This window comes from Mus caroli, unplaced genomic scaffold (genome assembly GCF_978045245.1).
Source record: "Mus caroli unplaced genomic scaffold, Mus_caroli_1 scaffold_9, whole genome shotgun sequence".
Classification (NCBI taxonomy): domain Eukaryota; kingdom Metazoa; phylum Chordata; class Mammalia; order Rodentia; family Muridae; genus Mus; species Mus caroli.
Window position 1 is genome coordinate 56,503,002 of NW_028227264.1, and position 26,486 is coordinate 56,529,487.

General features: G+C 39.3%; 1 protein-coding gene across 1 annotated transcript in view; it reads left to right on the forward strand.

Moving 5' to 3' along the window:
* Positions 1-26,486, forward strand: part of Gcc2 (GRIP and coiled-coil domain containing 2) — a 62,649-nt gene that overhangs the window by 15,419 nt on the left and 20,744 nt on the right. Inside the window, exons 6-16 of the mRNA XM_021174395.3 lie at positions 1,035-3,479; positions 4,113-4,185; positions 6,452-6,552; positions 6,648-6,746; positions 8,293-8,412; positions 10,913-11,077; positions 18,723-18,827; positions 19,490-19,652; positions 24,923-25,023; positions 25,113-25,190; positions 26,069-26,206. Coding sequence (XP_021030054.1) covers positions 1,035-3,479; positions 4,113-4,185; positions 6,452-6,552; positions 6,648-6,746; positions 8,293-8,412; positions 10,913-11,077; positions 18,723-18,827; positions 19,490-19,652; positions 24,923-25,023; positions 25,113-25,190; positions 26,069-26,206 — 3,588 coding nt within the window. The remainder of the gene's footprint in view (positions 1-1,034; positions 3,480-4,112; positions 4,186-6,451; positions 6,553-6,647; positions 6,747-8,292; positions 8,413-10,912; positions 11,078-18,722; positions 18,828-19,489; positions 19,653-24,922; positions 25,024-25,112; positions 25,191-26,068; positions 26,207-26,486) is intronic.

Genomic DNA, 26,486 nt, shown 5'->3' on the forward strand with positions numbered 1-26,486 from the left:
CAAGGTACTTACTGTTTCTAATAAAAGAAGCCAACAAGATGACTCAGTAGATAGAGGTGCTTGCCTCCAAGCTTGGTGACCTGCCTCCAACTCCAAACTCCAAAAAATATACATGGTAAAAGAGATAACTGACTCCTACAAGTTATCTATAACTGCCACAGTGTGCCATGGCACATGCACACATCTCTCTCTCTCTCTCTCTCTCTCTCTCTCTCTCTCATACACACATACACACACACACACACACACACACTAAATAATTTAGTTTTCAAAAGGTTATCTAATCCAGTCTTATCACAAACAAGTCAGCTCTAGAAGCACAGACCCATAATTCCAGCCACTCAGAATGCGAAAGGTATGAGGTTCACATGTTCAGGGCCAGTCTAGCATCCAGAATGAGTTCAAGGCCAGCTTGAACCGCTTTGTAACACTTTGTGTCAAACAGTGAAAAGAGGAATAGGGATATGGCCCAGTAGTAGAATGTTTGCCTGTGTGTAGAGGACCTGGGTTCAATTACTTGTTCAGCTGACAGTACTAAAAGCATGCCGTTATACAGAGATAAACTAACATGTTATTTCTTGCATAGTTTAATCTTTCTTATAACCATGTCATTCTTTAATAAAAATCTTTTAAGATTTTGAGTTTTTCAAAACTCTAGATACTTTGTTCTGCTCAGGTTTAAGACATTTAGTATCACATTATTATTTTCTTGTCTGTAAGGTTTTAGCGTATTTTCTCTAAAATGTCTCTTACTAATCTATTCAAGAGAAGTACACTGAAGCTTTTTACCTTAAATAATTTAATACCTTTAAAAAGATTGTTAAATACAGAGGTTTCCAAGTTGTTACTTTAAGTAAAAGATTTTGTATTAATGATAATAGTTCTACTTAAGTGAGGCAAGCCCTAAACAAAATTCTTCAGATTTCAGAATCATATTTCTCTAGGTATATTCTGTTCACCTCTTCCCCCATCATCTAGTTAACTAGAGATTTCTTTCATCTTCAAAGATTTACTTGTGCTTCTTTTTGTAATAGGATTCTGTAACTAAACTGGAAGAGACACACAAAGAGTTTGAACAATCACATAGAAACTACGTAAAAGAAATTGAAAGCTGTAAAAATGAGCTGAAGGCAGTGCACTCAGAGCACAGCAAAGAAACGGCCATCTTACAAAAAGAACTGGAAGAAGCTGTCCATAAGCAAGTAGAGCTGATAGAACAGCTTAAGTCTCAGAGTGACTCTGAAAATAATGTGAAAAAACTGCAGGAAGAGATTCAAAACATCACAGCAGCATTTGAGGAACAGATTTCATGTCTAGAGAAGCAATTAGAAGCTACCAGTGATGAAAAACAACAAGAGATTATTCATCTCCAGAAAGTCATTGAGGACAACGCTCAGCACTACCAAAAAGATATTAATACTTTCCAAGCAGAGATTTTGCAGTTGAGAGCTACACACAAAGAAGAAGTTACTGAGCTGCTGTCCCAAATAGAAACATCAGCTAAAGAACATGAGGCAGAAATAAATAAACTAAAAGAGAACAGAGTGACACAATGTGAGGCAAGTGAGAACATTCCAGAGAAATACCAATGTGAATCAGAAAACTTAAATGAAGTTGCCTCAGATGCAAGCCAGGAGAGTCAAAATTGCTCTGTGGCCTTCCAGGAAGATCCTTCTGCGGAACAAACAGTATGTGATAAAGTCAGACAATTGGAAGATTCATTAAAAGAACTGGAATCTCAACATAGTATCTTAAAAGATGAAGTGACTTATATGAATAATCTCAAGTTAAAACTTGAAATGGATGCCCAACATATAAAGGATGAGTTTTTCCATGAACGAGAAGACTTAGAGTTTAAAATTAATGAACTGTTGCTGGCTAAAGAAGAACAGGGCTATGTAGTAGAAAAATTAAAATATGAACGAGAAGATTTAAATAGGCAACTTTGCTGTGCTGTGGAACAACATAACAAAGAAATACAGCATCTTCAGGAACACCATCAGAAAGAAATCTCTGAACTAAGTGAGACATTTATGTCAGGTTCAGAAAAAGAAAAGTTAGCATTGATGTTTGAAATACAGGGTCTTAAGGAACAGTGTGAAAATCTACAACATGAAAAGCAAGAGGTCGTTCTAAACTATGAGAGTTTACGAGAGATGATGGAAATTTTACAAACAGAACTTGGAGAATCTGCTGGAAAAATAAGTCAAGAGTTTGAAACAATGAAGCAACAGCAAGCATCTGATGTTCATGAGCTTCAGCAGAAGCTAAGAAGTGCTTTTAATGAAAAAGATGCTCTTCTTGAAACTGTGAATCGCCTCCAAGGAGAAAATGAAAAATTATTATCTCAACAAGAATTAGTACCAGAACTTGAAAGTACCATAAAGAACCTTCAGGCAGATAATAGCATGTACTTAGCCAGTCTTGGTCAAAAAGATACCATGTTACAAGAATTAGAAGCAAAGATAAGTTCTCTTGCTAAAGAAAAAGATGACTTTATAAGTAAAGTCAAAACTTCCCATGAAGAGATGAATGATCTCCATCAGAAATGGGAAAGGGAACAGAGACTGTCTGCAGAACTCAGGGAAGCAGCAGGGCAAGCTGCCCAGCACAACAGTGAACTGAGACAAAGAGTAAGCGAGTTAACAGGGAAACTAGATGAACTAGTAAGAGAAAAGAGTCAAAATGACCAAAACATTACGGTTCAAATGAAAACTATGACGGAAGACCAAGAAGCTCTGTCATCTAAAATCAAGTCTCTTTATGAGGAAAACAATAGGCTACATTCAGAAAAGGCCCAGTTGAGCAGCGATTTAGAAGCTCTTCAGGCTCAACGAGATTTTGCCCATAAAGAACATGTTGCTGAAGTCGAAAAGAAACTCCGGTTAATGGTTGAAGAGCGAGATGATTTAAATAAACTGCTTGAAAATGAGCAAGTTCAGAAGTCATTTGTTAAAACTCAGTTGTATGAATATCTTAAGCAACTGAGGGCAAGCATTTTAGAAGAAAATGAAGAGGAAGATGTTGTCAAACTTCTACAAGCTGTAGGTGAATCTTTAGTGAAAGTAAAGGAAGAAAACCATAACATAGTCTTTGAATATGATGCAAGGGTATTAGAATTAGAAAATAAGATTAAGTGCCTTCAAGAGGAGAGTGTAGTTCAGTGTGAAGAACTAAGGACTTTAGTAAGAGACTCTGAGCAAGAGAAAATTCTCCTAAGAAAAGAATTAGATGCAGTCACATCAGCAAAAGAGGCCCTCCAACTTAATCTTTTAGAAATGAAGAATACTAATGAAAAAGCAAGCCTTGAAAACCAGACTCTTTCAACTCAGGTTGAAGAATTATCTCAGACAATACACAGCAAAAATGAAGTCCATGATGCAAAGGTTCTTGTAATAGAACATGAAAACCTAAGGCTACTGCTTGAACAGAGGGAATCTGAACTCCAAGATGTGAGAGCAGAATTGATACTGCTAAAGGTACTATTATTTTGAGTTTTATTGATTCGAATTAATCCTTAGCTCTGCTCATAGGTTGTAGAAAATACATGTATTAACATTTTTATAGTCTGAAATCAAGTTAGCTTTTAGCATTTAGGCTCAAGCAGCAAATTTCTGGCAAATGAATTAGTAAGCACTGTGATGTGGTGTATCTCAGTCAAGTGTGCCTAGTCATGAGCAAAACTAATGAAGGACCAATGGGAACTGCCGCAGGGCACAGACGGTGCTTTTCTTTTTAAAGAACCCTTGATCAAAGAATGAACTACGTGGTGTTTCGTTTTAGTTAAAAATCTGAAGTTCCCTTAGAAACTGGGCTGTGAAGTGATAACAGGTGATGACCATATAGTCATTTCTTTATTATGTATGTATTTGGGGTGTGTCAGATTATTCATGTTGCTCTTTGGCACTATTTTAATAAGGGCCATATATATAATAAATGTAGTATTGCTTACTCTAGCAATTGAAAATAAAAATAACCAAACTGCTGTTTACATGGTTTTTCTAGGTAAAGATATTCTCATTATTAAAATGGTAACAGTTTTATTGTGGGGATTGAAATGAATTCTGGTTTAGGGGTTCTTTTGTTTTGTTTTTTTTCTCTATAAAATCTAGGATTCCTTAGAGAAATCGCCTTCTGTAAAAAATGATCAACTTTCATTGGTAAAAGAGCTGGAAGAAAAAATAGGTAACTATGGTTTTATATGTGTTGTCACCATTAATTAGACAAACATTTTATTAGTGTTTAAGATAGATGGAGAACTATAGACTAAATTAGTGAGTTATTCAATACACAGTAATTGGCTGCCTTTTCCTCATTCCCCAATTGTCTTCTGCCATCTGTTTGCCTTCTCTTCCAAATGCCACTTTCTATCATTTAATCCAAACAAAAATGCTGTTGTAACTCCATTCATAATTGATTCTGTGGATTAATTTTGGATTGTTTTATCCATGTAGACATTTTGGATAATCAGCTGTTGTATATAATAGCACTAGCAAGGGCAAGCAAGGTCCAGACAGTATGCTCAAAGAACTCCTTAACAGGAAGAAGTTAAGTTCAGTAGTTAGGTAGGATGTGAGATGATGCTGATATACAAAGTTGCCTGTTTTAAGAAAAATATCCCTCCCTTTGGGCCCTGAAGAGGGAGATGTATAACACAAGAAGAAAAGGTGTTTTAGCAAGAAGTGTGCTTTTCTCTTGATTTTCTTTTTAAATGACATCAAGGAGACCAGAAAGTTCCCAAGGAGTAGCTGATTATAAACTCATTATTGCAATGCTCAGCAGAGTTAAGCCTTCATACATATCTTTTGGTACCATTTAGTGATTTTATGAACTAGCTCTTTTGTTCCTGCTGAAAGATGAAGAAATAAAGATTTAACAAGTGTTGTATGATGTGTCCACGATTCTTCAGTTTAGTACCCAGATAGACTGGGGAAAGGAACATGGAAAAGAGTTCAGAATGACTCTCAATTTCCTCTCAAAGATGGTTTAAGTGAAAGAGGGTGCTCCATTTTAGACTAAATATATGTATCATCATCATATGTATATAGGATGCTATATACATCTGTAAGTGAGATAACTAGCATAAAGGTAGAAAAATGCATAGTCAAATTATGGGGATAAAAAGCCAGAGAGAGAGAGACAGAGAGGCATAAATAAAGACCAGAGATAGTTCCCATCTTTAAATGACAGAAACACTAAACGGAATTGAGAAGAAGCAGCTAGTAGGTAGGAAATCTCTAAACAAAAGTCTGAAAGTCAAGCAATGTCCGAGTGACAGACGTGGGAAAACCTTTAGCCACGGCAGATGCTGCTGATGGGTTAAGTGAGTGCTGAGAGCTATCTATTGAGTTAAGCAACACAGAGGACAGTTTCCTGATGTGCTGGGGCCGAGGCCTGGTTGAAGTGGCCTTCTAAAGAAAGATGGAGAAGAGAAATTTAAGATTAGATACACAGACAACTCTTTGAAAAGTTTTTGCTCTGTAAGAGGAACAGTGTGATTTCTGTTGTTATGATTTTTTTTAAATGGGAAAACAAGCATGTTTATGATATTACACCTCCTACTATGGTCTCTCCCCTGCCTTTTGTAGATTCTACTATTTATTCCTGATATACTGATGTGTTTCATTATATTACTCCTGTATCTGTATAATATATACAGATGCCTGCCATACCCTGTGTGGAGGTCAGCAGTTAACGTTTAGGAGTCAATTCTTTCCTTCTCCTGTGGGTACCAGGGATAACGCAGGTCCTCAGGCTTGCACAGCAAGCATTTTTACCTGCTGAACCATTTCATCGACCTTGATAATATGATCTTGTTGTGTGTTTATAAACTGTTGAGAAAAAAAAATCCCCTGAAAAGGGGGAATCACCATTATAATGCTTGAGTGGCGAAGGAGGGTTGTGTTATAAATAGCAGAGCTGTGCTATGTGCATGCGACCTGGAAGAGTGACAGGGGCCTTTGGTGCACATGTCACTATATACATGATGCACCCGAGTGATCACTGTGAACAGAACTCTTAACTGCAGTTAAGAAAAGATTACATAAAGCCCTAAACTCGAGTTTAACTGGACAAGGTAGTCAGACAGGGTGAAGAAAGGTGATCACTACAGAAATGTGCATTACACATTTCCTACTTGTCCTGCTTTACAAACTGTCTCCTAAAATCCTCTCACACTCAACAAACAGTAAAAGTCTTAGGAACTCCAGTTCCTAGGGATTTAAGAAATGACCTTGGGAAATAAACAATACGAACAGAGAAAGTTTTACATAATTTATCTCACTTTGCTAATCAATAATTAAGGTTTCTGTTTACAAAATAAAGTTCTGGGTACTTATTAATTTTAAGCTGCAAATTTTGTGTTCAAGAATAAAACTATGGGGTTAAGATAAGTAATTTCACTATTTTTTCTTTTTAACTTTATATATGATCCTTTCATTTTCTATTTTAGAAAGTCTGGAAAAAGAATCCAAAGACAAGGACGAGAAAATAAGTAAGATAAAACTAGTTGCTGTGAAAGCAAAGAAAGAACTAGATTCTAACAGGAAAGAGGTAAGGCAACATAAAAAGCACAAGATTTTAGAATCCTATGTTGTGGAAAATCAAGTATTTCTATATGTGAAAAACACGCATTATTTTTACAACAGGCCCAGACACTACGGGAAGAACTAGAATCCGTCCGGTCAGAAAAGGAGCGCCTGTCTGCTTCTATGAAGGAGTTCCTCCAAGGAGCAGAAAGCTATAAGGTACAACAGTTACTTTAATAACAGACTTTATTCGTAACTAACAGGTATACTAGAATTTTAAAACTGGTACTTAAAATCCGTTGTTTTGGCTATTGAAATTTAAATTTCCCTGGTTTTGTTTTTTGTTTAGTGTACATAAAAGGTTAGTCTTTAGTTGTATCTGGGGGGTTTTGTCTGTTTGATTTTAGACGGGGTTTCACTGTGTAGTCCTGGCTATCCTGGAAACAGAAATCCTGGCTTCTAACTACTGGAATGAAAGGCATTTGACACCACACCTAGAAAAGTTAGCCTTTAAATAGTGCTTTTAAATTATTATTTCTTAAAATTAAAATCCATTGAGGGATTTCCTCATAATAAAACATAAAGAAAGGACAGCTGCTTCAATCTAGTGTGTTCACAGTGAAGTGATGATACCAGACAGGTCTAGAAGAGTAGAACTCAGCTACCTGAGGGATATGCTTATTTACTTTGCTTATTTACTTTCATAACATGAGACTCTTACATTTTTTTCAAATCTAACAGAATCACTAAATGCAAAACAAAAACTACATTTCTTCACATATTTATTCACTCAACAATATTTATGTAGATTCCTGGTTCTGGACAAATGATGGTCAACAGCAGACTTTCCTAAATTCCCTTACTCTTAAATTCTAGTAACAGGAACAGGTAGACAAAAGGACAAGGTAGATGCTGTATAAGAAAGGTGACTACGGAACAAAGGATGAACAGTTAGAATTCTCATCAGACTCAGCTTAAAAAAAGACATAGAGACTCCAACATATATTGTTCAAACACTTCACCTGTCTTATATGTGTATTTTCAGAAGAAATAAAAGTATCTTATCATCATCGCCTATTTACAGGTGAGTCTCTGAAGCACAAAGACTCAAGGCCACTGCTTTAAAAATTGTAAGAAACTAGGAACATTGCAGAGCTGGAGTCTTACCAGGTGTTCCCATTTGGTTCATGCCAATTAAGTTATAATATACCACACAAATTTAAAGCAAAAATTAGAGAGCAAAGAATTAGAAAGGTAGTTGAAGTAAGCATAATCCAGTCTTTACACTATACACACCAAAATAAATTCTGTATTATGAAATATTTTTAATATCTAAAATAAAATTCTCAACCCTTTGCTGACTTCTGATACTAAATATTTTTTATAAACTTAAAAGCAATTTTTGAATTTACAAAGTAGATATTGAAAGATTAAACTTATACGTGGTTTAATTGTGGAGAAAATTAGTAGGTTATGGTATTATAAAGTGTAAAATCAAAAGCAAAATCCTAATGTAACTGACCAATGAAAAAGAAATAAGCTCATATTTAAATTGTAAAGTATGTCTTTAATGGATTTATAAGATCATGTATATTAAGGGTACTACTCTTGGCATATTGCCAAATGCCAATTTCACTTTTACATTTTCATATTAAGTATTTTAAGAATTTCAAATGTGTTCTTAAGGTGTCACGATGGCTTGATTCTATGTTCTGACCTAGTAAAGGCTTCATCACTTAGAGCTGAATCTTGTCTTTTATTGAAGAATCTTCTGCTAGAATACGATAAGCAGTCAGAACAGCTGGACGTGGAAAAAGAACGCGCTAATAATTTTGAACGTCATATAGAAGACCTGACCAAACAATTAAGAAATTCGACTTGCCAGGTAATTTCAACTTGGATACATTTAGACAAGCAAATTATAGTAAATCATTTTAATCTCATTTTTTCTTACACAAGAAGTTAAACTGTAATCAGAAGAAAAGTTTTTTTTCATTTTTTTGGATTAGGAAAAGAATTTGACTAAATAGCTTGTCTTAGTTAGGGTGTTACTGCTGTTAATAGACACCAAGACAACTCTTATAAGGACAACATGTAATTGGGGCTTACATGTATATATACAAGCATATACAAACCATCACAATAGCATATACAAACCATCACAATAGCATATACACACCATCACAATAGCATATACACACCATCACAATAGCATATACAAACCATCACAATAGCATATACAAACCATCACAATAGCATATACACACCATCACAATAGCATATACAAACCATCACAATAGCATATACAAACCATCACAATAGCATATACAAACACCATCACAATAGCATATACACACCATCACAATAGCATATACAAACCATCACAATAGCATATACAAACCATCACAATAGCATATACAAACACCATCACAATAGCATATACAAACCATCACAATAGCATATACAAACCATCACAATAGCATATACAAACCATCACAATAGCATATACAAACCATCACAATAGCATATACAAACCATCACAATAGCATATACAAACCATCACAATAGCATATACACACCATCACAATAGCATATACAAACCATCACAATAGCATATACACACCATCACAATAGCATATACAAACCATCACAATAGCATATACAAACCATCACAATAGCATATACAAACCATCACAATAGCATATACAAACCATCACAATAGCTAACAGTATCCTGGGGGAGGGGAGGTTGGGGGCTTTTTTGTTTTAAAGATTTATTTATTTATTTTGTGTATGTGAGTATGAAGAATGTCACTGTCTTTAGACACACCACAAGAGGGCATCAGATCTCCATTACAGATGGTTGTGAGACACCATGTCTTTGCTGGAAATTGAACCCAGAACCTCTCTTAAGCAGTCGGTGCTCTTAACCACTGAACCATCTCTCCAGCCCCCACAGTATCCTGTTTTAATTAAACTCTTCTGACTGCTGAGTGGTGAGGGTTGTTATTGTTCATTTAAGAGCACACCATTACTGTGCATGAGCTTGAAGGCATCAACTAACCTCAGTCCAACAGGAATTATTTGTTTGGGCTTTTTATTTTTATTTTTTGCTTTTTGTTCTTTATTATCATTTATTATTATTATTATTATTATTATTAATTCTTTAATCGCTTTTCACAGTACAGACTTTATCCTCCTCTTGTCCACCCTCCAACCATTCCACATCCCACACATCCTCCCCATCCCTCCAAGCCCCCATCCCCATCTCCAAGAGGATGTCTACACCCCCACCCCACAAGACCTCCCACTCCCTGAGGCCCCAAGTCTCTCCAGAATTAGGTGCATCTTCTCTGACTGAATCTAGACCCATCAGTCTTCTGCTGTATATGTGTTGGGAGCTGGTGTATGCTGTCTGGTTGGTGGCTCAGTGTCTGAGAGATCCTGGGGGTCCAGGTTAGTTGAGACTTCTGTTCTTCCTATAGGGTCACCCTCCTCCTCAGTTTCTTCCAGCTTTTCCCTAATTCAGCCACAGTGGACCCCAGCTTCTGTCCATTGGTTGGGTGTAAGTATCTGCATCTGACTTTTTCAGCTGCTTATTAGGTCTTTCAAAGGGCAGTCACGATAGGCTCCTTTTTGTGAGCATGCCATAGCATCAGTAATAGTGTCTTGGGCTAGAGAGATGATGGCTCAGTGGTTAAGAGCACTGACTGTTCTTCCAAAGGTCCTGAGTTCAAATCCCAGCAACCACATGGTGGCTTACAACCATCTATAATGAGATCTGACGCCCTCTTCTGGAGTGTCTGAAGACAGCTACAGTGTACTTACATATAATAATAAATAAATCTTTTAAAAAAATATATAGTGTCAGGCCTTGGGGCCTCCCTCTAAACTGGATCTCAATTTGGGCCTGTCACTGAACCTCCTTTCCCTCAGTCTCTTCTCCATTTTTGTTCCTGCAGTTCTTTCAAACAGGAACAATTCTAGGTCAGAGTTTTTGACTGTGGGATAGCAACCCCATCCTTCCACCTGATGCCCTGTCTTTCTACTGGAGGTGGGCTCTACAAGTTCCCTCTCCCCATTGTAGGGCATTTCATCTAAGGTCCCTCCCTTTGAGTCCTAAGAGTCTCTCACCTACCAAGTCTCTGGTACTTTCTAGGGGGTTCCCCCACCTCTTACCTCCCAAGGTTGCTTTTTGTTCTGTGGAAGGTTTTAGCCAGGTGAATATCAGCAGTGATTGTTTCTTTAAACGTATTCTTGACTTAACAGTAATCTGTGTGGTTAATGGTGAAATCACTTTCATTCTGCACTGATGTTCTCATTACACATTTCGCCTTCGGTATATGTTTACTGTGTGTTCACAGTAATGAGTCATTTGTATTCCAGTATGAAAGACTAACTTCAGACAACGAGGATCTCCTGGCTCGAATTGAGACCCTGCAGGCTAATGCCAAGTTGTTAGAAGCACAGATCTTAGAAGTCCAGAGAGCCAAAGGAGTACTAGAAAAAGAACTGGAAGCTGAAAAACTTCAGAAAGAGCAGAAAATTAAGGTAAGAACAACCCAGAGAGCAGTTTCCTTGCATGGAGTGGGATTGTAATCACATACTTCTTGAATGAGCAGTCTCACTGAGCACATTTATGAGGATAGGTTGATTAATTCCTTAGTAAATGTCAACTTTACGTTGGAGAATCTTTTTTTTAATTAGATATTTTCTTCATTTACATTTCAAATGCTATCCCCAAAGCCCCCTATGCCCTCCACACACAACCACCTGCTCCCCAACCCACCCACTCCTGCTTCCTGGCATATGATCTTCGCAAGACCAAGGGCCTCTCCTCCCACTGATGGCCGACTAGGCCATCCTCTGCTACATATGCAACTAGATACACAGCTCTGGGGGGTACTGGTTAGTTCATATCGTTGTTTCTCCTATAGGGTTGCAGAGCCCTTTAGCTCCTTGGGTACTTTCTCTAGCTCCTTCATTAGGGGCCCTGTGTTCGATCCAATAGATGACTGTGAGCATCCACTTCGGTATTTGCCAGGCATTAACATAGACTCACAAGAGACAGCTATATCAGGGTCCTGTCAGCAAAATCTTTCTGGCATTATGTAATAGTGTCTGGGTTTGGTGGTTATATATGGGATGGATCCCTGGGTGGGGCAGTCTCTGGATGGTCTTTCCTTCCCTCTCAGCTCCAAACTTTGTCTCTGTAATTGCTTCCATGGTTATTTTGTTCCCCATTCTAAGAAGGAGCGAAGTATCCACACTTTGGTCTTCCTTCGTCTTGAGTTTCATGTGTTTTGCCAATTGTATCTTGGATATTCTAACTTTCTGGGCTAATATCCACTTATCAGTGAGTGCATATCATGTGTGTTCTTTTGTGACTGGGTTACCTCACTCAGGATGATATCCTCCAGGTTCATCCATTTGCCTAAGAATTTCCTGAATGAATTGTTTTTAATAGCTGAGTAGTACTCCATTGTGTAAATGTACCACATTTTCTGTATCCATTCTTCTGTTGAGGGACATTCTTGAGCGCGTCCGACTAGACCAGCAAGAACAACGACGCTGCAACAGGATCCTTCTGCACGCGTTTATTGGGAGAGCTTGATTGCAGAGGCGAAAAGACCCTCAGCCCAGCCCTGGTGCTGCTTTATATAGGCCTAGGAGAGGCGTGTCTCACACCTGGATTGTGTTGTGTTTGGTTGATGCTTACAACCTCATTTGCATTCTTACATCTGATTGGTTACTTTCTCTCTTATCTGATTGGTTACTTTCTCTCTCTTCTGATTGGTCAATTTCTCTCTCTTCTGATTGGTCAATTTCTCTCTCTTCTGATTGGTCAATTTTGGTCAATTCTCAAAACCTCATCTTGGCAAAAAACTTTCCTGCCTATGTATGCGTGGTGACCAGCAGAAGCCTGTGCCACTTTGCAACGGCACATGTGGCTTCCCACATCTCCCCCTTTCTGTTTTAATAAAATGAGGCTGGACTAGGCCTGTGCAATTATGTCCATCTGCTGTGGCTCCTGTTTTAGGTCGTTCCTCCAATGTCACAGTCTTTTCCCGTCGTAGGGTAACGGGCCCCGTGCCTTAGGTTGGCCTGTGCATGAGGAAAGTTGCCCGTCTCTGGATACCCCAGTGCTGTGTGACAGTAACTGCTAAATGACCTAGGGCGAACTCTGCAAAAGAGGCCAGCCAAAAAATGAATTAGTGGGGAAATCATGATCACCCTGTCGTATGCATCAATGTGCAAGGGCTGATCAATGATTGTTGAGTCTCTCTCATGCGCAAGAGCAGAGAACTCAGATGCCGACTAATTCTTGAGCATAGATAACCAAACTTTGGGGGAGGCACCGTTTTCAATAGCCAATAGTGCCTGAGTTATAATCACCTTGTCACGTTTTTGTTGTGTTCTAAATTTGCATACCAACCAGAGCATGAGCGCCAGTCCACAGCATATGGCAGCACCAAACAAAATCACTCCCACCCATTCCTTAAAGTAAGAGAAAGCAGAGGAAAGCCAAGAGGTAAAGTCTCCAAAGGTCACAGGTTCCACTCTGGTTCCATTAAGGTTCAGGATCTGTATCTGCAGCCTCTTCTGCAGCCTGTCCAGCTCCTGCAACCAGTTTCCCTTCAGATAATTCGATAGGTCTGTACTTTTAATAAAAGAATTATTAATATACCTATTGGGAGTAATGCATACATGCGGAGTGGATGCCACACAACTCATTTGAATGACATCCATCATCTGTTCCATGTTATGCTGTAAAATATCCACTCTCTGATTCACTAACATTAATCCTGAGGCGAGATGAGAATCCACCCTTTGCAGAGTGAGCAATGCCTCAGACGTTTTTTCTGCTATCTGACTTATGGTATCAGCACTATTAACTTGATTGGCCATAGCAATTCCTGCGGTAACCACTGATGCTGCAGACACTACAATGGCAGTGACAATGGCAGCTGTGATTCCAAAATCTCTCTTCTGCCTAATTAGACTCATTATTGGGAACTTCTCTGGATCTGCCTCAACAGGTACAGGGACCAAGATTGGTAGCTGTACCACTAAGGCTAAGGATTTGGTTCCATTCCAGCATTGCGTCAAAAAACAAGTGATATTTGTACATTCTAACCATTCTGTATCATTTTGAAATTCAGCCAATATAAAGAAAAATGGAGGACTAACACAAACTTCTACTGGAGAGGTAGTCATATTTCTGATAACTCTATTAGTTGTCACATTATCTAAATGAGCAGAGGTATTGGAAAGTGTGGCAGAAACATTCAATATCTCATGAAAGGTGCCAGTCAGCAGTGCAAAGGCTGACAGACTGGTACTAGCACCTGCCTCATTGCTTAAAATCCATTGGTAATATGGCCAAATATTTTCTTTTCCTGTAGCATCTTCCTTATCATTCATTACAGAAAAATCTAAAGGAGGTGACAAAGCGAGGAAAAATTTTTGATTGACAAGGTGAAAAAAAATATAGGAAATGTGAGGTCCGGATGACACCAGGGCACGCTGCGTTTAGCAGTAGCATTGCCAACAGGCCATCGTGATCTTTTGGGAATAGTCACCTTTCCCTTTATCATAATAGTGGTGATGTTTATAGGTGAAGTTATATTATTTCCAACATCACCTGAGCCTAATTGCTCTCCTTGGACGACTTTCGTTAAAGCATTAAGTAACACTCCAAAGCTCACTTTATTTTGGATAATGGGGTCTGCCCAATTAGAGATAATCTTTTTCTTTAAAAATATACAGGGTGTAAAAGGTCTATCCACATCATGCACAAAGCATAGTGTATAATTTAAATGAAAACTCGTACTATTATACACCCGTGGCTCTTGAGGAGTTTGTCGTGCACAAGGCGCATCCAGAAAACATTCTGTTGCATAAAACAAAGGCAAGGTGGAAGAATTGGAATGTACTGGTAAAGGTACTGGCCATGATCTTACTATGGCCCACAAAGGTATACTTATCCCGGTCTCAATCATCAGGAGCAGGAATAGCAGGATCATCTTGGGATTCATCTTGCTCTTTCACAGTCCTTGTCAGTCGCGTCGGGACCCAAAGTGGATTTTCTTCACCCTGTGGAAAAACACAAATAGCTCCCCGGGATCTGATTAAGATAGGATCCGGGCCATACCATTTATTATCAAGGACATTTTTCCATTTGACCATTTCATTGGGCGATTGAGGCCATTGTCCGTGCCTTTCGGCTGGTGATCTTCCAGCATCATCCAATTTTAAAAAATTAAGAGTAAATATTGTAAGGGATAGAGCCATCTTTGGCGTCATAGCCTCTATTCCCCCTTTCTGTTTTTGCAAATATTGTTTCAAAGTACGATGAGCTCTCTCAATGATGCCTTGGCCCTGTGGATTATAGGGCAGTCCAGTAATATGTTTCACTTGCATTTGTTTGCAAAATTGGCTAAATTTAGAAGAAGTATATGCAGGACCATTATCTGTCTTTAGCACTAGGGGCTTACCCCATGCAGCCCAAGCCTCTAAGCAGTGAGATATGACATGAACTGCTTTTTCCCCTGACAAGGGAGAGGCATGTAGGACACCAGAACTGGTATCGATGGACACATGTACATATTGTAATTTCCCAAAAGCTGGGATATGAGTGACGTCCATTTGCCAAACATCTAGGGGTCACACTCCGCGAGGATTAACGCCCACGGAAGGTGCATTAATGAATTCTACACACCTACCACACTGTAGGACAATATCTCGAGCTTCTGTTCGTGTGAGCTTAAACTTTTGTCGTAATGTAGAAGCAGGGACATGATAAAGTTGATGAAAAATTTTTGCACTTTCTATAGAATTGTGTGATAGGAAAACCATATCTCTGGTGGCTGAATCAGCAATTGCATTACCCTTAACCATAGGTCCAGGTAATGATGTATGTGCTTTAATATGTTGAATATAAAAGGGATGCTCACGCATCAAAATACAATTTTGTATTTTCATCAAAGTTTCAGTTACTGGACTAGACTGCTTAAAATTTCCAACAGTCTCTAACATTAGTACAGCATTAACCACATAAACAGAATCAGAGATAATATTTATGGGCATAAGAAATCTTTTAAAGACTTCTAAAACCACCAAACATTCTACCAATTGAGGGGCTCCTGGTGTAAATTGCAACTTCACAGCCTTTTCATTAATCACATAACTTCCAATTCCTGTTTTGGATCCATCTGTATAAATATCAATGGCTCCCTTTATAGGAGTGTTAGCCGTTACCTTTGGAAGTATCACTGAAAGTAGGGGGAGTCCTCTTTGTACAGGACCCATAACTTGCATTTGTGCATTAATGGCTCTGAGGTCATGTAACAATCTCCATTTACCTGACTTTTTCTTTACAACAAAAATAGGGGTGTTCCAGGGTGATTGTGTGGGTTCTACATGTCCCAAGTCTAATTGTTCTTGTACTAATGCTTTAGCTGCTTTTAATTTCTCAGAGGATAAAGACCACTGAGGCACCCACACCGTGTCCTCTGTACACCATGGAATGGGCAAAGGCTCCTCAGCGGCCCCTAGAAAAAACCCAGCCCTTTCTTATCTGCTTTTACTGTGGCTTTAACTGGTGAAATTAATTCTACCTTGTAAACTTTTTCCTAGACCTAGTCCAGGTATATATCCCATTCCTTTCATCATTTCCTTGCTTTTCTGAGAATAATCATTTGTCAGTATAAAGTTCATGGCTGACATCACATCTCTTCCCCATAAGTTTACAGGTAAAGGGAGTACATAAGGTTGAAAAAGCCCTGTCCTTCCTTCTTTATCTTTCCATTGTAAGGATTTTGCACTTATAGTTGGGGTAGCCTCATATCCTAATCCTTGTAAGCTATGTGATGATTGATTAACAGGCCAAGAAGCAGGCCACGAATTACTAGATATAATGCTTTTATCTGCTCCTGTATCCATTATACCTTGAAAGGTTTTCCTTCTATTTGTAAAGATATGTACTTTCTTTTCAAACCTATTCTTTCTACCCTTTGTACACTTTTTTGCATATGACCTGTTTTCTTGGGTTCGTTCATGTTGTTTAGAATGACTCCAACCTTGAGTTTCCAATTTTAAGCTAACTTTCTGTTACAAGCAAAAGACTGCCTGCCCCTTTAAAAGCTCCATTTGCAATCGGCCCTCAACAGGGCTTTTTCAGCTGTACTTGACTCCCAGCCACCGTGCAGCTAACTTGTCAATTTTTGCTGTGCAGACTGAGACTGCTTTTTATTATTTTTCAACATGAAACACAGAACATCATTCAATCATCCAAACATGAATTGACAAACATATAGACAATTTGGTGCACCAAAAACAGACAATAGACAGCTCAAAGGGACACAGATATCCTAACCAGAGCTAAGAATCTCTCCATAGGAGTCAGAGAGGAAGCAGGACGTCTCCCATTTTCCTTCTGTCCCTAGGAGGGCTCTGAAATAGCTTATTTTCATTTTTTCTCTTTCTTCTGGGAATTCTGCACAGTGGCTGCTTCTAATAGTTACTCCTCTTTCCCTGAGAGCTATCGTTAAGCCTTTGATGAAGGCTGCCTCTTTAGTCAAAGTCCTCGAGAGGAGGGTAAATTGACTTAATTTTTTGTTCTTCATTTTTTATATTATCCTTTATATCTTTATATTATCCTTTGTATCTTTATATTATCCTTTGTATCTTTATATTTTATATTATCCTTTGTATCTTTATTTTTAGCTTCCTTTCTTTTTCTCTTTTTTTATATTTCTTAAGTTACTTATTTTTCTGCGCGCGTCTTCTTTTTCCTTTCTCTCTGTTTCTGATATGCCTTCCTGGTACTCCTACAAAATCGCTGCCCTTCCTTAACAGCTGGTCCCACACAAACCCAGCAACAACTACCAGACCTACTGTGTAAGAAAGCGTACCTCTCAGAGACTTACCTTAATTTCTTTATACTTACCGGTACCACCGTTCCTCAGCTGAAGAGTTCTGAATCCACGCAGTTGGATCCTTCTCAGCAGCCTGTTTTACGGGAACCTTTATTAACCGCTCCTTCCCTGCGATGCAGTTCTGAATCCTCCCTGTAGCAGGGGGTCTTCGCTCGTGCCTGAAGATGTTTCGTCCCGGGTTTCGGCACCACTTCTTGAGCGCGTCCGACTCGACCAGCAAGAACGATGCTGCAACAGGATCCTTCTGCACGCGTTTATTGGGAGAGCTTGATTGCAGAGGCGAAAAGACCCTCAGCCCAGCCCTGGTGCTGCTTTATATAGGCCTAGGAGAGGCGTGTCTCACACCCGGATTGTGTTGTGTTTGGTTGATGCTTACAACCTCATTTGCATTCTTACATCTGATTGGTTACTTTCTCTCTTATCTGATTGGTTACTTTCTCTCTCTTCTGATTGGTTACTTTCTCTCTCTTCTGATTGGTCAATTTCTCTCTCTTCTGATTGGTCAATTTTGGTCAATTCTCAAAACGTCATCTTGGCAAAAAACTTTCCTGCCTATGTATGCGTGGTGGCCAGCAGAAGCCTGTGCCACTTTGCAACGGCACATGTGGCTTCCCACAGGACATCTGGGTTCTTTCCAGCTTCTGGCTATTATAAATAAGGCTGCTATGAACATAGTGGAGCATGTGTCCTTATTGCAAGTTGGAACCTCTTCTGGCTATATGCCCAGGAGAGGAATTGCTGGATCTTCTTGTAGTACTGTGTCCAATTTTCTGAGGAACCACCAGACTGATTTTCAGACTGGTTGTACCAGCTTGCAATCCCACCAGCAATGGAGGAGTGTCCCTTTTTCTCCACATCCTCGCCAGCATCTGCTGTCACCTGAATTTTTGATCTTAGCCATTCTGACTGGTGTGAGGTGGAATCTCAGGGTTGTTTTGATTTGCATTTCCCTGATGATTAAGGATGTTGAACATTTTTTTCAGGTGCTTCTCAGCCATTTGGTATTCCTCAGTTGAGAATTCTTTGTTTAGCTCTGTACCCTATTTTTTAATAGTGTTATTTGATTTTCTGGAGTCCAGTTTCTTGAGTTATTTATATATTGAATATTAGTCCCCTATAGTTTTATATACTAGCCATATAGTTTTTAAGGTTTTGAAATACTTTCAAAGTCTTATTATTTGTGTACGGTATGCATTTTATACATAACAAATGTCTTCCCTAATGTTGGTTGTGTTATGGTATGTGTTTATTTTTAGGAACATGTCAATACTGTAAATGAGCTGGAAGAACTCCAACTCCAATTTCAAAAGGAAAAGAAGCAGCTTCAGAAAACAATGCAAGAATTAGAGCTGGTTAAAAAGGTACAGAGGAGTCTCCAGAGAGAGAACTCAGGGCCTACTTGGCATGCCTAAAGCCTGGGTTTGATTCCCAGGACTCAGAAACTAGGAAGTGTTCATAGGACAGTATAGCTCATGTTATTGCAATTCTAGACTCATAAAAAATATTTTAAGTATTGACTATAATACTAAAATAATCCTTTATAAATTGTTAGCCTCATCAAATTAAAACTTGAACTTTATTTCTTATGTGTTCAGAAGAACCTAAGCTCATGAGTTTATTTCTTTGTCTCTCTGTGGTTGCTGTATTATGTAACACATAATTATTGTCAAAGCTTAAAATTAATTTTAATTAATTTCTCTCTACTTTTTAAAAGAGTATTCCATAAAAGGCATTGTAAAAGTTACCTCAATAGTAATATTTCATAAGTAAGAACTCCATAAGACTAGAACTACTACTGTGAGTAATTAAAGTTAGTCAGATGGAGTTCAAAACGTTGAGTGTTAACTGTTAGAGAACACTTGATGGAATTAGAACTGTGACTGCTGAGGTTCTCGTTTCCTCATTATCTTATGTCCATGCTTCAGGAAAACATAGTAAAACCTGCTTGTTCCTGTGGCGTGGTTATAGCAGTTTCAAAGACGCGTTGCCCTAGTAATATGTCAGTCTTTTATAAAACATGCAGGATGCCCAACAGACCACGTTGATGAATATGGAAATAGCAGATTACGAACGTTTGATGAAAGAATTAAATCAAAAGTTAACAAATAAAAACAGTAAAATAGAAGATTTGGAGCAAGAAATGAAAATTCAGAAACAGAAACAAGAAACCCTACAAGAAGAAATAAGTGAGTAAAACAATTTACTTTACTTTATAGCTGCCTCGGAACATGATAAAGAGAATAGCATGATTCATGCATTCATACAAGCCTGCCTGCCTGCCCTGCCTGCCTGCCTGCCTGCCTGCCCTGCCCCTTCCCCTGACTCTCTCCCTCTGCCAACTTCGTTTTTTTAATAGACAAGAGTCTACAGGCATGTGTAGTCTCTGCTGGCCCAGAACTAAGTTACAGAGATCTGCCTGCCCCTGGCTCCTAAGTGCTGGGATTAAAGCCATTCATACAGATTTAATCACCAGCACATGTGACAGTGTTGAGGGCCAGAGGCAGGTTAAGCCATCTGCCATTATGAGGTTAAAAATCCACATAGTGCTTTTTGCAAGGTACCAGTAGTGTCTGTTCACAGTTTATTGGTTAATAAAAAATTAGAAAATTTAAATACTCATGAAACATTCCTCTTTAAGGTGATTATATGGATTTTACCCATAAAATATGTTTTAACATTATCATTAAACACTGTAATGTCCCCTTTAAGCGCCCGTGAGTGATTTTCTTGGTTTGAGTAATTCCAAAAATAAGATTCCTTTAGTGATTGCTCCTTTGACCCCTCAAGTCATATGTTGCTTACTTTCTAAATATTGAAAGGATTCTTTTCAAGTATTTTTAGTGAGTTCTACGTTAAGTCACTTGCGGTTACAGCACTTCATGATTTCCAGTTCTGTTCAATGTATTGAGTGTTGGGTTTATGTGATGTCTGAGTGAATTTTCTTAGTGTACTTGACAACAGTGTTACTGTGTAGTAGTGAGTAGAGATCAGATAGGTCTTGTCAGCTGGTGGATGGGTTCAGGTCATCTGGTCTTCAATTCATAGTGATTTTTCTCTCATCTCCTACCATGTGCTGAGAGAGCTATGTTAAAATCTCAAACCATAATTCTCGATCCCTTTTTGTCTTTTCAGTTCTGCCACATTTTGTTTCATTTATTTAGAAAGTCCAGTATTGGCTGCATTCACACTTAGAATTCTTGCATATTCCTAATGATTTGGTCACGCTTACTGTGAATGTTCTTTTCTAGCCCCAGGATTTACTAATACTTACACAACTGCAGCCTTTTGATTGTTATTGTCATTTGCCTTGTAACCTAAGCAAGTGGTGTGTTCTCTCTTGCAACCCCTAGGGCTGAGGGCTTAACCCAGAGACTGAGCTAAATCCCTAACCCTTATGTGTTATTTATATATTACAGTGTGTGTGTGTGTTTAGTTTTCTGTCTATGAATATAAGCATGTGAGTGCAGGTGCCACAGTAGGCAGGAGTCAGATCCCCTGGAGGCTGGAGTTACAAGGAGTTGTAAACCCAACTCCAGGCCTCTGAAAGAGCAGTACTTACCCTTAACCACTGAGCATTGCTCCGCCTTCCATGGCCTTTTAAATAGCTTTATAATTGGGTCTTGCTTTTCCCTCCAAACTAAGTCTCATCTGCTGAAATATTTGAACCATTTTTAGGGTGATTGCCTATGAAGTGTGTGCCTTTGTAGGGTCCTTGTCTTGGGAAAGCCTTTTAGCCCATTTAATAATTTGCTGTACTTCCACCTTGGTAACTTGGAGTTTTAGTTACATCTTTAGTTTATCTTCCGTTACTTTGAAGTAGCAAATGCCTCCTCATGGAATGGAGCCTCTGGACGCTCCTCACTAAACCACAGTCTCTAATCTGTTATCCCGTGTGGTAAAACTTTCACTTTAGATAGTGAATCTGATTTCTATCTCTAAAGTTCTGTTGAGTTCATTTTTTTAAATTCTTCTATTATGTAAGTTTCTTTGAATACATCTAGTACCTATTTAATGTCCATGCTCGCTAATTCATTATTTTTATCAAGTATCTGTCTGTTTCTCTTCCTTTCTTTTCTCCTAGTTGTGCATCATGTTCTCTTTCTGAATCCCTGTGCATTTCTTTACAAAGGGTTTCCCATCCCGGCTGGTAGCTAATGGTCATCATCCTGTGTGAAATGTAAGGTGTTCACATTACAGCACTGCTCATTGTTTTTCTCCTTGAAGTTTTATACATCTCAGCTAGACCAACAACTGTTTACACCCTTACACCGTATTCGATAAGATACTCCCATGCAGGCCTGGCGTGGTAGTGCACACCTTTAATCCCAGCACTTGGGAGGCAGAGGCAGGCAGATTTCTGAGTTCGAGGCCAGCCTGGTCTACAGAGTGAGTTCCAGGACAGCCAGGGATACACAGAGAAACCCTGTCTTGAAAAAACAAAAAGGCAAAAAAAAAATAATAAATAAAAGATACTCCCATGCACAGAGCCAGAACAGGAAGCATGGCTCACACTCACCGCCTTTGTTTGCCATCCTAGCCATCACAGTCCTCTGCTACTTATTGTTCAAGTGTCAGGGAAGGAAAGGTGTTGTGATTATTCAGTTACTTAATAGTATATGACAGCAAAGTTTAAGTCTAAACCCTATGGCTCTCATGGCCAGAAGCAGAAGTTCCATAAAGTCCTGTGAAGCAGCTACCAAGCAGTGACTTCCGATACATAAGTGAAGAGGAAGTAGGAAGGAGACACTAAGGTATGGCCACACAGTAAAATCAGACAAAGGTCAACACCTGAGGAGCTTCCTGTGTCTCTTTGCTAATACGTAAGTGTTTCAGAAAGCATCACAGATGCCAAAAGATGCACAAAAACCTGCTCACACACTGGAGTCATGGTAGAGAAGGAAGCCTCAGAAGGAGGGATAGGGCACAACCACATGGGTGGCTTTCTCAGTACTCTCTCACAGTAAAGGACTAGACACTTGTCTGCATTTGATTTTACCACAGGTATCAATCTTGTTTCTGTACTTCTCCCTTTCCTGTCCACTCTTGAATTCCCATGGGATCCTTCTAATCTTAAACGCGTCTTGTCCTATGAAGCTTTCCTTCTTCATGTTAAATTTCTGTAACCTGTGAACATATGGCACCACATAGTGTTTTGTGTTTCATGTAACATGTAGACATGGCTTTACATCATCTTGTAAATTGTCGTCTCCCCATTTCATTCTCTGTTCTTTGACCTCAGGAACTTCGTGTCAGCTACATATCAAGGCTTCCTGTGTTATCTGTGCTTTATAAAATACTTGCAGAACTGAGCAATAGTTGTCAGAAGACAGCTGGACAGGGTTTACTGTAGCAACTCCCATCTCTGTTTACCAACTAATGATCTGTACGCTTTGTCTATGAAGTGCTAATCTAAACGTGAGAGGGGCCAACTAGTCGGTATCTGTGGCTTCAGAGCACAGGATCTGGGTCATCTCTCCTTAGCTTGTTTCCTAGCAGGTTATAGCCTGATTTATCCCACTCATTCTACACAGTCAGTACACTTACTGTGGACAGAAACCACTTGATATTTGCTTTTTGTTCCTGACCTCTGTTAACAAGAATGGATTTTGCCTTTAATATATTTTGATTTGTTCCCTAGTGAGCACTCTTTTTTTTTTTAATTAGGTATTTTCCTCATTTGCATTTCCAATGCTATCCAAAAAGTCCCCAATACACTCCCCCCCTCCCCGACTCCCCTACCCACCCACTCCCACTTTTTGGCCCTGGCGTTCCCCTGTACTGGGGCATATAAAGTTTGCAAGTCCTATGGGCCTCTCTTTCCAGTGATGGCCGACTAGGCCATCTTTTGCTACATATGCAGCTAGAGTCAAGAGCTCTGGGGTACTGGTTAGTTCATAATGTTGTTCCACCTATAGGGTTGCAGATCCCTTTAGCTCCTTGGGTACTTTCTCTAGCTCCTCCATTGGGGGCCCTGTGATCCATCCAATAGCTGACTGTGAGCATCCACTTCTGTGTTTGCTAGGCCCCGGCATTGTCTCACAAGAGACAGCTATATCTGGGTCCTTTCAGCAAAATCTTGCTAGTGTATGCAATGGTGTCAGCGTTTGGAAGCTGATTATGGGATGGATCCCTGGATATGGCAGTCTTTAGATGGTCCATCCTTTTGTCACAGCTCCAAACTTTATCTCTGTAACTCTTTCCATGGGTGTTTTGTTCCCAATTCTAAGAAGGGGCACAGTGTCCACACTTTGGTCTTCGTTTTTCTTGAGTTTCACCTAGTGAGCACTCTTTCATTAACAGTCCTGCCACAAAAAAAAAGTATTGCCTCTTACTTGCTATCATAAAAGCTAACCCCAGGTGTACTGGCTATTTTTGTGTCAACTTGACACAGCTGGAGTTATCAAAGAGAAAGGAGCTTCATTTGAGGAAATGCCTCCATGAGATCCAACTGTAAGGCATTTTCTCAATTAGTGATCAAGGGGGAAAGGCCCCTTGTGGGTGGGACCATCCCTGGGCTGGTAGTCTTGGTTCTATAAGAGTAGGCTGAGCAAGCCAGGGGAGGCAAGCCAGTAAAGAACATCCCTCCATGGCCTCTGCATCGGCTCCTGCTTTCTGACCTGCTTGAGTTCCAGTCCTGACTTCCTTTGGTGATGAACAGCAGGATGGAAGTGTAAGCCGAATAAACCCTTTCCTCCCCAACTTGCTTCTTGGTCATGATGTTTGTGCAGGAATAGAAACCCTGACTAAGACACCAGGTATATACCTTCTGTGTTTTACAACTGTGCTTTTTCTTTTGTTTTGTTTCATTGAGACAGAGTTGGCAGGCTGGCCTTAAACTCATGATCTTGCCTCTGCCTGCCAACTGCTGAGATTATAGGTATACACTACCACACCTATCTTTTTTGAAGAACTTTTAAAAAGTACTACTACAAATGTATACTAAATATAAGTATGCCTGTATTTAAGTGATACATACTTAAATATTTACAAATGAACAGATTTGCTTTAAAATTATCCAGTAGAGTTTTAGAGTAGATCAGAGGTTTGCACATTTATTTACTACTTGGGCCAAGCAGTAAATATATTGGCTTTATAAGCTACACTCATAAGCTTGTGATGGTTCCTCTGGGCACTAGTAGATCATGTTAATGCAGCCATAGACCATGTGTGAATGAAGGAGCCTCTCTGTGTTCTGTTTTAAACTATATTCAGAAAACTAGCCTATGAACTGCATTGTTTTGAATCTGTCAGGGTGCAGTAAGATTGGCTATGTGTTCATAAGTGTTTGAGGTGGGTGATTGGCACGGAGGAATGCATTGTTGGATATATTTGAAAAATCCAGATGAAGAACTAAAATGAATTTCTGGTACATTAATATGCAGAAAATTATCATTTGTGTTTTGTGTTCACTAATAAAAATCTTATCTCTTTCTGCTGGAATTCCTTCATGGGCTAGCTTCACTGCAGTCGTCAGTACAGCACTACGAAGAAAAGAACACTAAAATCAAGCAGCTGCTTGTGAAAACCAAAAAGGAACTGGCAGATGCGAAGCAAGCGGTATGTTCATTTCTCGGTACCGTTTTAGTGCTCACTCATGGTTACGAGTCTCTTTAGTGTTTAACTTAACCATGGCTCTCTTTCTGTAGGAAGCAGATCACTTACTACTCCAGGCATCTTTAAAGGGAGAGCTGGAAGCAAGCCAGCAGCAAGTAGAAGTCTATAAAGTAAGATTTTGAATTTTTTGAAAAGCTTTTGCCATGTAGAAGTAAGTTACCAATTTGATGGTCCAGAGAGCTGGCTCTGCAGTGAGGACGGTCACTGCTCCAGCAGGGAACCCAGGTTCAAGTCACAGCGCCCACGTGGTGGCTCACAGCCATCCATTATACACACACACACACACACCATCCCAGAAATCTGATACTTTCTGGTGACCCCTAGGGCACCAGGCACACATGTGGTACATAGACATGCCACACAGGCAAAACATCTATACATATAAAAATTAATAGAAGTGGGTTTTGGGTTTTGTTTTTGGTTTGTTTGTTTGTTGGTTTGTTTCAGAAAAAAAAAATTCATTTTAGATTTTTTTCTATTTAGGGGTTCTTAAGAAGAATGCTCAGTACTTTGCTGAAGCAGAAGCAGGAAAGTCTAGTAATACTACATAGTTCAGCACAAATAAAATAAACATGACCAAAAACTTCATCTCTACCTCTGACTGAAAAGACAGCTGCAAGAAGCAAGCTGGTTTTATGCTTGCTGTATTCTATATGTATAATGTCTGATGGTATTTAATTAAACAGTAAATATTTAATTATTTACTTTACACTTAAATTACTCAGATTCTGATTTAAAAAAAATAATAATTCAGCAGGTTGGTGGTGATGTACACCTTTAATCCCAGCACTCGGGAGGCAGAGGCAGGCGGATTTCTGAGTTCAAGGACAGCCTGGTCTACAGAGTGAGTTCCAGGACAGCCAGAGCTATACAGAGAAACCTGTCTCAAAAAAACCAACAAAAATAAAATAATAAATCAGCCTACTAGTAAGAAAATGTTGTACTCATATCTGAAAATAATGCACTATTACATATTCTGTCTGTGCAGATTGAGCTGGCTGCGATGACATCTGAGAAACACAAAGTCCATGAGCATCTGAAGACTTGTGCAGAGCAGCACCAGCGCACACTGAGTGCGTACCAGCAGAGGGTGGCGGCCCTGCAGGAGGAGAGTCGTACTGCCAAGGTGTGTCCTTCAGGGCTGAACCCATGGGGTTCTAGTACTCGACGCTATCCCCTAGCAGTGTTCTGTAATTAGCAGATGCACACCCACCTCAGTTTATCCACCCTAAATCCAACCACATGGCCCCTCCAACATCACAGGGATAGTATTTCTTTATATGTGTTGAATGTGAGCACATAGGAACCACCATGAATGTGTGGGGGTCAGAGGTCAGTCATCAGGAGAAGGCTCTCCCCTTGTACCTTGTTGAGACAATGTCTTGTTTCTGCTGCCACACTGTATA